Below are 13,053 nucleotides of genomic sequence, written 5' to 3' on the forward strand. Positions count from 1 at the left end.
TTCTTACTTGTCACACTTACTGAAGCTTCCAAGTACACTTTTTGCTCTCTACAGTTCATTAATAACTTCATCTGGTGCATAGATCCTTTAGCTGCAACAACACAACATCGTTAAGACGAGAGGAATTTTTATACTTGCATTCCAGATTCCATCTAATATAAGAGAGACCTATAAAATAAAGACTGATGAATTTTATAGTTAGTTTCTCTTTTTGGGTTGATTGCGCTGCACATTCGCCACGTTGTTGAGGGTTGTTCCCATGGCGGTTGACACGACATGCTGAGGATTTTTTCTTTAAAATTTTGTGATTGGAATTTGAAAAAAAAAAAAAGGGGAATAGCACAAAGGAGAACAACATAAATGCTTTTTTTTAGTTACTTAACAGGTGTCACTTGCTGATTGGTCCATTTCCCATGTCAACGCTCTAGAAAATCACCCACTTTATTTCCTGTTCGTATCAGTGTGCCAGCTCAATAGTTTGCTTAGGTGCACATACTTTGGAGAGTAACGTTTGACTTTTGTTTGTGTATTGAATGAATTTTGTGACAAAGCTAAAGGTAGTGTTCGTCAAATTGAAATTATTTTGAAAGGAAACGGAATTTGTTCTAATTCCTTTTAGCTCTAAGAAAATATGATTAGACTGAATGTATTTAATGCATTTTTCTTTTATCTCTTAGTCGTTGATTGAATCTACTACCACAGTCGAGAAGTTGCAAAATTTGGAAACTCCCCTTGTTGGGGTAGGAATGCAGGTGAAGAAATAATCAAAATATTCCTTTTTCTCTGAGCTCAACTGCTCGAAAGGCATTTCATGATCAATTTGATCCCCTTATAGTCCACCGTAAAAGTACTATCCTAGATGGCAAAATTGTAACTCATTTCATAGCACATTACTCTTGGAAGTACTATTCACAAGTTTATATTAGGCATTCGGTCTTCAAGGTTTAACACTCAAAATTACACTCCTTGTCCGAGTTACATACTCTAACTTGTTCAGACACAAGTATAAACAAATTTAAGTTTCATTTTATTTAAATGAAAAATGTTAAGAACTGCAGATAAAGCTCAATTGAAGAATTTTTAACTTTTTTTTTTTTTAAAAAATGAAGTAGATCTCTTAGATCATAGCTATTATATCAAAGAATTATCGAGTTGTTTAGAGAGTACTATCTTTGTTCCCATTTATGTGAAAGGGTTCGAAATACGAAAGTCAAAACACTTTAAATTTAAATATATTGATTCTTCAGATATTTAAAAATAAAATTTACATATTTAAAAACTACACAAAAAGTATTCCAAATCAGCATAGCTAATGATTCAAAATATTTCAAACAAATGCGGAAGAAAACTATAATCAAATAGAAAATAGTTTGACCCTTCAAATAGTCACATATTCACATAAAATGGGAGGCCGGAAGTAATAAGTTCCCCTGGCAAGAAACTAGAGAAATTCTGGGACGATGCAATTTCTTTTTAAAAGCAAAAGGACAGATAATTTTGGACAAAAGAAATTAATATGCATATGCATCACACGTGCCATATTGGCGAATTTCTAGTAAATTTATAATTGGCAAGCCTGTTAAAAATAGAACAAATCAAATCAAGAGGATAAAGAAATGAGGGTTGCCGTGAGTGTGACAAAAAGGTTACACAAATTAAAGAGAAGATTTGTCAGAATAAGCTATGGTAGTAGGCACTAGAAAATTGATAGAGAAATTAAAACAGTCCAATCCAGAGGGATGATCTAGACCAAACATTGAAACACGAACATTAACCAACTAGAAACTTCTGCAACACTAACTTGACAAGCGGTACAGAGTAAGCACAAAACTAAAGAATCTGGAGGGAACAATGTGTAATGCAAGAAAAACCTTGTACAATCACCATAAAATGAGCTATGTTAAATCCTCCTGCAAAGATGATATAATAGTGAGGAGGAGTATATCCAGATTACGTCCAAACAAAGTGAGCTAAGTTTATATAACTGGTATTTAGCTATTTATGTACCCTACAATATTAAATGATGTCAATGTTTTCTCCATCTAGGACAAAAGGCTCAAGTTAGAACATGGCATAACAGAGCCATAGGACAAAAAAGATGAGAAATTAGTTAATGTGCATAGCATCAGAATGATACTTGTCCAAATCAGCATCAAGATCTTCAGCTGAGACAGGTTTCTTCTTTTTTGAAACTGTAGCTGAGACAGGTTTATGATGGCTTCTTTCTACACGAGCCCTTCCATATGCTGCTCCTCCAGGTCTGCAGGCAAAAACAATTCTCTAAAAGTCATTACAAGTAGGCAATGGCTCATTAGTAAGGAAATTACAACCCAATCATTAGCTCCAAATGATCTATTGTGCCACTATCACTCAAGAGTTATTAGTTGCTTGTAAAAACGTGGACAATATGAATCCTTACTGATCTTTTACCTCTGGAAACTTGCTTGCAAATTTGCTGATGCAAAAATAGGCACTGGATGAGTTGGAGCATTCACCCCAACCACCTCAATTTTCATTGGTCTACCGTCAAGCTGTATGTTGTTGTATCTCTTTATAGCAGCTAAAGCACCAGACGCATATGTGAAAACCACTTCTGCAGTTCCCTATACAAGAATTTCCTCAACATGAATATATATATATATATATATAGTACACAACATATCTCAGGAAAATGTCTTTCTAAGGTACCTTTGATCTGCCGCTGTTATCATAATGCAGCGCATATTCTTTAAGTTCACCAACATCTGAAAACAGCAGCTGAAAAAAAACAGATAGCTCTAGGTTATAATTGTTTCAGGACTTCTCATCAGAATAGTTGCTTCAAGAAAGTAGGGATGGCAATGTGGCAGGGATCGGAAAATTGTTAAATAGGGCGGGGCAGAGTAGGGCAGGGAGCTGCCACAAATTTTTTAAAATTATTAGGGCGGGGCAGTCAGGTTGCTGATCCGGGTTATAGCTGATTTGGGTTTAAAGATGTGACCCGCTTAAGTTATCCGTAATTTCCCAACTATAATGCAAACATTTCCATCTACAAGCATCAGTGATATGTGTGATAGCCTAAGAGCTTTTCATTTAATAGGACGTGCTTCTTTACCTCTATGAATAAGTGAAAAAATAAAGATATAGTACACAGTTACCTCTATGATATATCCAGGGGAATATTTTTTGCTACAGGTAATAAATTTCTATGTTAACTGTTAAATTGCACGATATATAAAGATGAGCAATCATTTGACAAAGATTATCTCCTTATACATTTTTCATTTAATATTTTAGACTACACAACATTGATAAAATTTACTATAATTTATTCAACTGATATACATAGACAACTTTTATTGACATGTCAACTTTAGATGTATTAAATAGCATATTGCAAAATGAAAATAAATCATAAACGGGGCAGCAGGACAAAATTTTGGCACAATGCTAAACGAGGCAGGGCAGGGCGGGTTAAAATTTTAGCGCGTCAAGGTCTTCCCTGCCCTACCCCACCCCTCCCTATTTTACATCCCATCAAGACAGTATTGCAACTACAATTTGAGATCAAAAGCTTTGAACTCAAAACAGAGTACTAAATCGAGAAGAGACGAGATTGAAGATAAGGAAATCAAATAGTAGATAACAGACTCACATACAACACAGTATACATAGGAAAATATTTTAATAACCCATACTAGTACGTTTTACACCATCCAGTGCTCCAGGCAGTATCAATAGATATTAGGGGCTACAACATCTATATACGGAGTCAATCTCGCAGAAATTCTCTGTTCATTCATCAACATAGAAATGAGTAAACAGACAAAAAATTACTTCATAAGCAGAGTAAACTAGTAGTAGATAAGGTTGCTAACTAGGCAGTGAAGCACCAAGAACACTTTAAGTTTGACCAATATCCATGCCATAAAGTAAAACCATATCATCATTCAGCGTGTGTTTGGTAGGGAGGTTTTCCAATTTTCTTGTGTTTGGTTGGTCAAAATGTTCTTAAAAAACATTTTCTCTAGGAAAATAAGCTCCTTAACAATGAGAAAAATGACTTCCCTAATTAGGGAAATCAAGTTTCATAAGTGACATTCCAAATTGATTGTTTACTCCCCACCCATCCACCCCCACCTCACCACATAATGTTTTGCTAGATAGCATATACTAATTGTTTTGCTTACTTACCAAACACTAGAAACTAAGTGAAAAACCCACAACATTTTAATTTCCTTCATACCAAACACCCGTCAATGCGTATGATCTTGTGGGGTCCAACAATTATCTTCTACAAGTTAATACTCTAAGCAGAGTTATCTCAACAATACGAACGCACCTTCAATTTTTTTAACAAATCTTTTGTACTTTTCAAAAAGTACTTTACTCCACAATAGAAATTCTTTGACGTTAGACCCAGGATATGCACATTTAAGAGAACAAAAAGCATAGTACAAGACCGCAGAGAAAAACCCAATGGAAATCCACCTTAACTTAGGATCCATTTGGCCATGAGAATACTTCACTTTTTTCCAGAATAAAATGAGGGTTTGGCCATGAAAATTCCAAATACAGGTTTTTCACTTTCTATACATTCAAACAACCAAATATTTTTTTGCAAAAAACTATTTAGCAAACACAACTCCAAGTTGAAAAAGATTTGGTTTCTATGGCAAAAAAAGAAGAAGGAGAGAGTGTTTACCCTGATGTCATCGTTGGTGACGCCGTAATCGAGGTTAGATACAAATAACTTCGTTCCATGAACATGATCCCCTCCTCCAGCCATCTTCATCAAGTCTCGCTCCTGCATTTCAAACAAGGCTAAAACTACTTTCTGTGAATGAATGTGAGTAGAAGGAAGAGGGAACACCTACCTGCGACATTGAGTAAGGCGTCATTCTAGTCCTACAAACTCGCACATGCCGCCGCTTTTCATCGCCGTCGGAGGTGTGACCTTTGTTACGTCCACCATGGCGGCCCTTTTGTTGTTGTTTGTTCTTCTTGATAATATCATCCAGCGACATGTTCAGAGAGTCAGCCATTTCTCACTCAAGTAGTCCAGAAGAAGAAGGCTTTTCAGAATATATAGTGAAATGTGCCAGTATAGCGAAGGGACGATGATCGACAGGGAAAAGCTGTCAATAGTACTATAGCAGATTGTTGAGTGGTGCATGGATAACAGCTGGCTCGCCTGCTCCGTAAAGACCAACTACCCTTTCATTTTACCGTCTTGTCCTTGCTGAAATTATCAACTGGATGGAGTATCTCACGCACAGTTAAAATGGATTTTTAGCCTTTTATAATTTTTTATTTTTATGACCTTTTCGAAATAGATCTTTATTTCTTACACACAAGTGATCTAGAAGAATCTCATAAAAAATTTGAAAAGGTTATTTTAGTTATAAATATACCGTATTTTGAATGTTTATTTAAATACACGATTTTTTGGATAAACTTGTAATTGAATAAACTTGCAATCAAGCAGGTAGTTCAAACTTGCAATCTTCTTGAAAAGCTTCACAACAACTTATTTTCTTCTATAAATAGAAAGTCAATTCATTTCATTTTTACCGCAGTTTGAAGAGGAATAAAATCTCTCTCCCCCACCCAACTTCTTTGACTATATTTTTTGTTGCCTTATATTTTATTATTATTTCATAATAATTTTCTTTTATTTAAATTGTAAAAGGACAAGAGATCTCATTTTCTCGAACGATAGTGAAGGAAGATTTTTGGTACGGGAATTTAAGTAGGAAAAATGGTCGAACTTCGACTACTATTTAAAAATAATAGTCGCATTTATCTTTTGTTACAATATGTGAAATTTTTTTATCTCCACCATTAACAAAATTTTAAAATTTACTTCAAATCTAACGAATTACCCGAATTTTCATTTTAATTACCTGATTTCACTTTATTAATACATAACCCATTTATTCCGTATTGCTTAAGTACCCAATTTCCATTTAGGTTCTCTTAAAAATAAATATAATTATTTTCTAAAAAGAAAAATAAGACACTTAAATTGATACGAAGGGGATATTATTTTTCACAAGTATAAGCTAAGCCTTATCTTTTGGTTGTCTTAGAAAATGATTATAATAGTTGTCTAAAAAGGAAAGATGACACTTACATTAATACGGAAGGGATATTAATTTTTTGTAAGCTACAGGAAATTTCATTTAGGGAAAAGGACTTTTGATGCTCAAAACCACCTAACGGATCGTTACAATTAAATGCTTTTTGTATTCTCATAAGATACTAATTTGGAGTACTCGGTGGAAGAAAAAACTTTTTTCTTTCTTGTATTATTCTATAGAGCTTGAAGCGCAAATAGTAAGAGGTTGACTTGATACAGATTGTATACGGTAAAAATCGATTCGATTTGTACAAGACAAGAACTGGGGTAAATGTTACAGTTGTCCGATATACAGCCGAGGAAGAATAAGGCCGTTGGCCACTGATGGGAATGAAGACCGAGGGTCGTGAGTTCATTCAACTCAGTGTCAAAACTGAAGGTACTTTGATGGGCACAGAAATCCCGAGCCTGAGGCGAACACACTCAACATAGGCTCGGAGAATCCGTTATGGGGCAAGACACGCGTCATCTGACCGTTCCGCCATTTGCGCTGACAACAGTACGGGTGTCAGACCGTACGGATGCCGCCTTAAGTGTTTTGGCTCGGTTAAAGAAAGCAATCTCCAAACCGGACCAGTTCTCAGAGCTTACAAACTTGTCTTCTTAAGTTCTCTTTACTAGTCTTTATCAATATATTACCATTTACTTGCTATAATCTTATATTATAAATTAATCTAACCACATATCCTATCAACCACTTATAAATTAATTGTTATTCGTTTTTTTAGGGTAAGCAGTTTGGCGCCCACCGTGGGGCATAGGATAATTGTGGTGGTTTAATTTGCTACTTCCTTTTTCACTTGTTCTTTGAAAGTTTGCGTTTTAGATACGTTCGAGATGGTAAGCAATGGTCATTCCGGGCACGTGAACAATAACGAAATAGTCGCTCAAAACTAAAACAACAGCGGGTTACCAAACCCGAACGGACCGCCTGCTGAACCCGCCAACCCAAATGCTGTCAAATCGACCGAAGGCCTTAACCGCCAGAACACCGTCAATCAGGAGAATGCCGCCCTTCCGACCACAGATCCTTTGAATAACAATAATTCAGCAACTTTGCTTCGGGCACAGGCCAAAAAGGCACCGGATGTCATAGAGGAAGTTAACTTACATGTGATATTTGAAATGTTGCAGGAACAAAAGGTGGCTATAGGTGTTATATCCAGTATTTCGCATATTCGAAAAATTTGAAATAATTGTGACTTATAAGGGATAAGGCCATATTTTGAATTTATTTAATATATATATAGTTCATGAAAAAAATATTGATGTGGAAATACGGAGGAAGGCCAAGTGCAAAATTGAAATTTTGGAAATTAGTTTTGGGAATTACAAAACAAGATCCATAACCAATTGGGCTAAAAAATAATAAGAGAAAATAGGGCCCAATTTGTATGGGGTGGCCGGCCACATGGCTAGCCCAACCTATGTCCCTTTAAAAAAAAAAAACCATGTGATAAATTAGTCTTTATCACAAGAACTTTCAAGAGAAAACAAGAGAAGGAGAAAAACAAAGAAAGAAGAGCAAGAAAAACCCAAGGCCATTCGGCCAAGCTCCAAAAATTTTACCCCTTGAAATCTTGTTCCTAAAATTATTTTCTTGTGGTATTCCTACTAATTCAAGGACCCTCTACAACGTGGTGTAGTTGTTTCGGAAGATAGGCCGCTTGTTTCGTCGATTTAACACTTTGGACAAGTGAAGAAGCTAAGAAGAAAAAGGTAAGATTTTACTTCTTTTGTCTTGGAAGAAATATATATATGTGTTGTAGAATATGGAAAGGAATGTAGAGTATGAAAATTTTGTGTTATAGGTATGTATGTGTATGGCCGAAAATGGTATGCATGGATAGGGATGATTAGAATTTTATTTTTTATGTTAATTGTGTTGTTGAAGCCTTGTGATGGAAATGGAGGAAAAATGGTTTAAGTTGGCATGAAAAATTGTTGAAAATGATTATAGAAACTTATGTGATTTTAATGTAGTTTTTATGTAATTATGGAAGTGGAATTCTAAAGGTGAATTGTTATGTTGATTGGTGAATTTGGAAGGATGCTAGTCCATATTAGCATGAACGATTGGTTGCTAAGTTGTTATGAGAAGTTTTGTGATTTTATGGTAGATTTATGTGATGATGAAAATGAAATTGTTAAGGTGCGAATTATGATTATTGTTAATGAAATTGGAAGATGAAAATGTGTTATGAATATTTATGTCGAAGATTAGAGGTTTCGAATGAATTATGGTTTTGGTGGAATTTTTGTATATTTCGTAAATATTTTGTAGAATGATATGAAATGCTTCCGAATTGTATTGGAATGATCTTGATTAGTAAATGAATATGAAAACATTGATATTGGGTTGGAAGTGCGAAGTTAGATTGAAAGTTGTCGCACTATGTAGGAAAGAAGACTATTCATGTTAGAATGTGTTTTACTTCGATTGTTGATGATGTTGGTGTTGTTGTGGGTGCTGTTGTTGACATTTTGGCCGAGTTAAATTCTCGGGGATGTTGTATGTATAGGGGAGATGCTGCCCAAATTTCTGTAGACAAGTATGAGTTAAGACTGAATTCCTAAAGGCTTGTAATTGATATTTGGTAATTGTGACCAATTGTAGATTTTGGAGGAAACGAGATTTGAGTTTGGAGAAGCGTAAGGAGCGAATAAGGTATGTAAAGCTTTACCTTTCCTTCTCTTGGCATGTCTTAGACATAATAGGTTTGGATATGAGCCTCGGGGACGACTCTATTCCTAGAAATCCAAGTTTGAATTTGACCCTTTTTCATTCAACAGAATTGAATTAAATATTTCATGCCTTGATGAAATAATTGCCTAAATACCTACGATTTGCCCAAATGGAAACGGACTACATTAAAAACTTTCATAAGTTACTCCATAAAGCTCGATATACGTAATTTGTGTACGCCACCTCAGTTGACCCGAAGTGGGCCCACTATTCCCGATTCATCTCCTATTGTATTATTGTCTTATTTTCGAGCGATATTAAAGGGAACGTTTTAACTACTCTTCTAACTACTAAACGACAATTGTTTTAAATATTCCATTGAGTCTTGTAAACTATTTTGGAACATGGAAACGATTCCAGAAAAAAAAATTTATCTTTACGTAACCTATTGTGGTATCCGGAATACACGCACTATGATTATCGTGCGATTTTATTATTAAGATTTGTTATTCGAGATATCCCCTCGAGTCTTTGTAAATGTATTATGTTTTATATTGCATTTAGTTTCTCATTACTCAACTCGTGGATGCCTCAATGTTTCCTTCACTGAGCCCGGGCCAGGATATGTTATCAAGCGTAATCCACTGCATTGTTCGTCGTGCCTCGATGTGAGGGGGAAGGTATACACGTACATGGGTTGTGGAGTATGCTGTGCCATGTACATATATTCTGATATGATATGATATGATACGATATGGCCATCTGATGTGATATGATATGTTACGGAGCTATTCCCTACTCAGGAGTATGGCGTGTTGTGGCGCCAGTGTCGGGGTGGCGACCACGTTCTGTTCACCGAGTCCCTTAACGGGGCCGAATATGGCATATGTTTCTGCATACACTATTTATGTTTTATAAATATGCATTTTAACATTCTGGACATCATGCTCATTTTCTGTACCTTCTGTCCGATCATGATTTTATTACTGTACTCCAGGCTTTACATATTCAGTACATATTCCGTATTGACCCCCTTTCTTCGGGGGCTGCGTTTCATGCCTCGCAGGTACAGACGACCGATTTGCTGATCCGCCCGCTTAGGATTTTACTCTGCTGTCTTGGAGTGCTCTCTTGTCCGGAGCCTATATTTTGGTACAAACTTTTTCTATGGTACATATATATGTTATTCAGGGGTATGACGGGGCCCTGTCCCGTCTTATGATTCTGTTATTATTCGTAGAGGTCTGTAGACATACATGTGGGTTGTGTATATGTTTTGGGTTGATATGTTCTGCGATAGCCTTATCGGCTTCCCCGCGTTATATCTGTTTATCTGTGGTAATTAGTAATGCTATTCGCCTTCTATATCTGTATATTCTGTTTATATGCTGGTTTGGGTTACTGGGTACGTACGGGTGTCCAGCACGGACACTAGTCGCGGCCTACGGGGTTGGGTCGTGACAAAAGTGGTATCAGAGCGGTTCGTCCTCGGAGTGTCTACAGACCGTGTCTAGTAGAGTCCTGTTTATCGGTGTCTTGTGCACCACATCTATAAACAGGAGGCTACAGGACATTTAGGATGCTACCCTTCCTTCTTATCTTAGATCGTGCGATAGAGCTGTATTATCAGGATGACTTCTCCCTAACTAATTGTTATGTTTTCAGCCATGCCTCCGAAAAAGGCGACAGCTGCCCAGAAGGGCAAGTCAGTAGCAGCGGGAGAGACTAGCCAGGCCCAGAGGATTACCAGGGCCCGTGCTGAGATTATGTCCCAGTCAGAGGACTCCTTTACACCGCCACCACCAGAGGGGATTGGAGCAGCAGCAGCTATAGATCAGGGGGCGGCTCCACCGCCAGTTCTCGGAGTTCCAGTGCCCGAGCCACCGGCTCCACAGCCAGGGGCGGAGGATAGGTCCATGAGGGATGCGGTCCAGTTGTTGACCAGGTTGATAGCAGGGCAGGTTCATAGGCACGGACTTGGGGGTGATCATGCAGACAGACGTGATAGTTCGAGGGCCCGTGAGTTCCTGACTTGTAATCCTCCAGAGTTCTTCGGGACAAAGCCCGAAGAGGACCCCCAGGAGTTTATCAGGCAGATGCAGCGTACGTTACGGTTGATTAAGGCTTCTGCGACCGAGTCAGTTGAGTTGGCTTCATATCGGTTGCACGATGTATCAGCTAATTGGTATGAGTCCTGGGAGTTATCCAGAGGCGACAGCGCTCCCCCAACAGTATGAGATGAGTTTACTGAGGCTTTTTTTGGCCACTTTCTGCCTCCGGAGTTGCGGCGGGCTAGGGCCGACAGATTTTTGCTGCTGAGACAGAGGGGCCGCAGCGTCTGAGATTATAGCCTAGAGTTTGACTCATTGGCCAGATATGCACCTGCTATGGTAGCTACTATGACTGACAGGATGCACCGGTATATTATGGGGCTGGACCGTTATTTGGTCGATAGTTGTCTGGTGATGGCCGCTCAGCCCGGGATGGATATTGCCCGTATACAGGCGCACGCCCAGGGTATGGAGGACCGGCATAAGGGGCATCAGCCCGATAGGGGTCAGGACCGGAGGCAGCCCAAGAGGGCCAGATCAGCTGGGTATTCTGGGGAGTTTCGGAGTAGACAGCCTCAGCAGCAGCAGTCTAGCAGACATTCTTCCCAGCCGGCACAGAGCACACCTCCACAGTTCTCAGGCAGGAGATTTGATAGCCCGGGGTATTCAGGAGCAGGCCAGAGCTCCAGGGCTTCAGGTTCGCGGACAGACAGGAGTTCCGGTCAGACAAGGCCACCCAGGCCTCAGAGTTCTTATTGTAGGAGGTACCACCCTTGAGAGTGCTACCGTGCTACAGGTGCTTGTTTTTCTTGTGGCCGCCAGGGCCATACTGTGAGAGAGTGCCCGTATAAGGGTAATTTGGAAGGTGCAGCGCAGCTTACCGGATCAGCCGTTGGGTCATCATCTTCTTCGGTGGCTATGCGCCCTACGGGGCAGGGTACACCAGCACCAGCACCAGCAGGTCGCGGCAGAGGCCGTGGTGGATTTTCCAGTACTAGCGGTCCTTCGAACCGTATATATTCTTTGGCTAGCCGGCAGGATCAGGAGGCGTCACCAAATGTTGTTACAGGTACATTATTGGTCTTCTCCCGATCTGTTTATGCATTGATTGATCCAGGTTCTACTTTGTCATATATTTCTCCTCTCGTCGCTAGAAAAATTGGAATAACGCCCGAACCTATAGAACCATTTGAAGTGGCTACACCAATTGGGGACTTTATTATAGCGAGACAGGTTTATAAAGATTGTTCTGTAATTATATGTGGCCGAGATACTAAGGCAGATCTGGTGGAGTTAGATATGGTTGAATTTGATGTTATTATGGGCATGGATTGGATAGCTTCCTGTTATGCTAATGTTGATTGCCAGAAAAAGGTGGTTCGCTTCCAATTTCCCGGGGAACCAGTTATAGAGTGGGCAGGTAATACAGCATCGCCGAAAGGTAAGTTTATTTCATACCTTAAGGCGAGGAAGATGATCAGAAAAGGGTATATTTATCATCTAGTTTGAGTACAAGACTTGAAAGCAGAAGCACCGACTCTTCAGTCAGTCCCAGTGGTTAATGAATTTCCAGATGTATTCCCGGATGAGCTTCCAGGTCTTCCTCTGGAGCGAGAGATAGAGTTCACTATTGATGTGCTGCCAGATACTCAGCCTATATCTATTCCCCCGTACAGAATGACACCTGCAGAATTAAAAGAATTGAAAGAGCAACTGAAGGATTTATTAGAAAAAGGCTTCATCAGACCCAGCACCTCGCCTTGGGGAGCCCCGGTATTATTTGTAAGAAAGAAAGACGGGTCGCTGCGTATGTGTATTGATTATCGGCAGCTAAATAAGGTAACCATAAAGAATATGTTATATCCCGTATTTTGCACATTTGGATAATTTAAGATAATTGCGGGGAGATGACAAGCAAGGCCTTATTTTTTTATTTTGTTTGGCATACAAGTTGTTATGAAAATTTTGAAGTGGGAATATTAAGAAAGGTCAAGGGCATAAAGGGAAATTCACAATATGACTCGTGGAATTATGGAGGAAGACGAAGGGCAAATTTGGAAATTGGAAAAATTAAAATTTGGCATGAAGTACAAAAAAAAAATGGGCTTATGTTTTGGGCCATGTTGGCCTTCCCACTTGGAGTGGGCTTAGCCCACTTTGGATCTTAATGGATAAATAAAAAGATGACTTAGTCA

At 38.7% G+C, this 13,053-nt stretch overlaps 1 protein-coding gene across 1 annotated transcript; it reads right to left on the reverse strand.

The window, feature by feature from the left end:
• Positions 1–1,854: 1,854 nt before the first annotated feature.
• On the reverse strand, positions 1,855–5,213 carry LOC132606119 (THO complex subunit 4A-like). The gene is made up of 5 exons (XM_060319464.1): positions 4,857–5,213; positions 4,685–4,786; positions 2,689–2,757; positions 2,431–2,603; positions 1,855–2,260 (listed from the first exon to the last, which is right to left on the reverse strand). The coding sequence occupies exons 1-5, from the start codon at positions 5,022–5,024 to the stop codon at positions 2,107–2,109; spliced, it is 666 nt and encodes a 221-aa protein (XP_060175447.1). The 5' UTR covers positions 5,025–5,213; the 3' UTR covers positions 1,855–2,106.
• Positions 5,214–13,053: the final 7,840 nt, after the last annotated feature.

Source organism: Lycium barbarum, chromosome 8 (assembly GCF_019175385.1).
Source record: "Lycium barbarum isolate Lr01 chromosome 8, ASM1917538v2, whole genome shotgun sequence".
NCBI lineage: Eukaryota > Viridiplantae > Streptophyta > Magnoliopsida > Solanales > Solanaceae > Lycium > Lycium barbarum.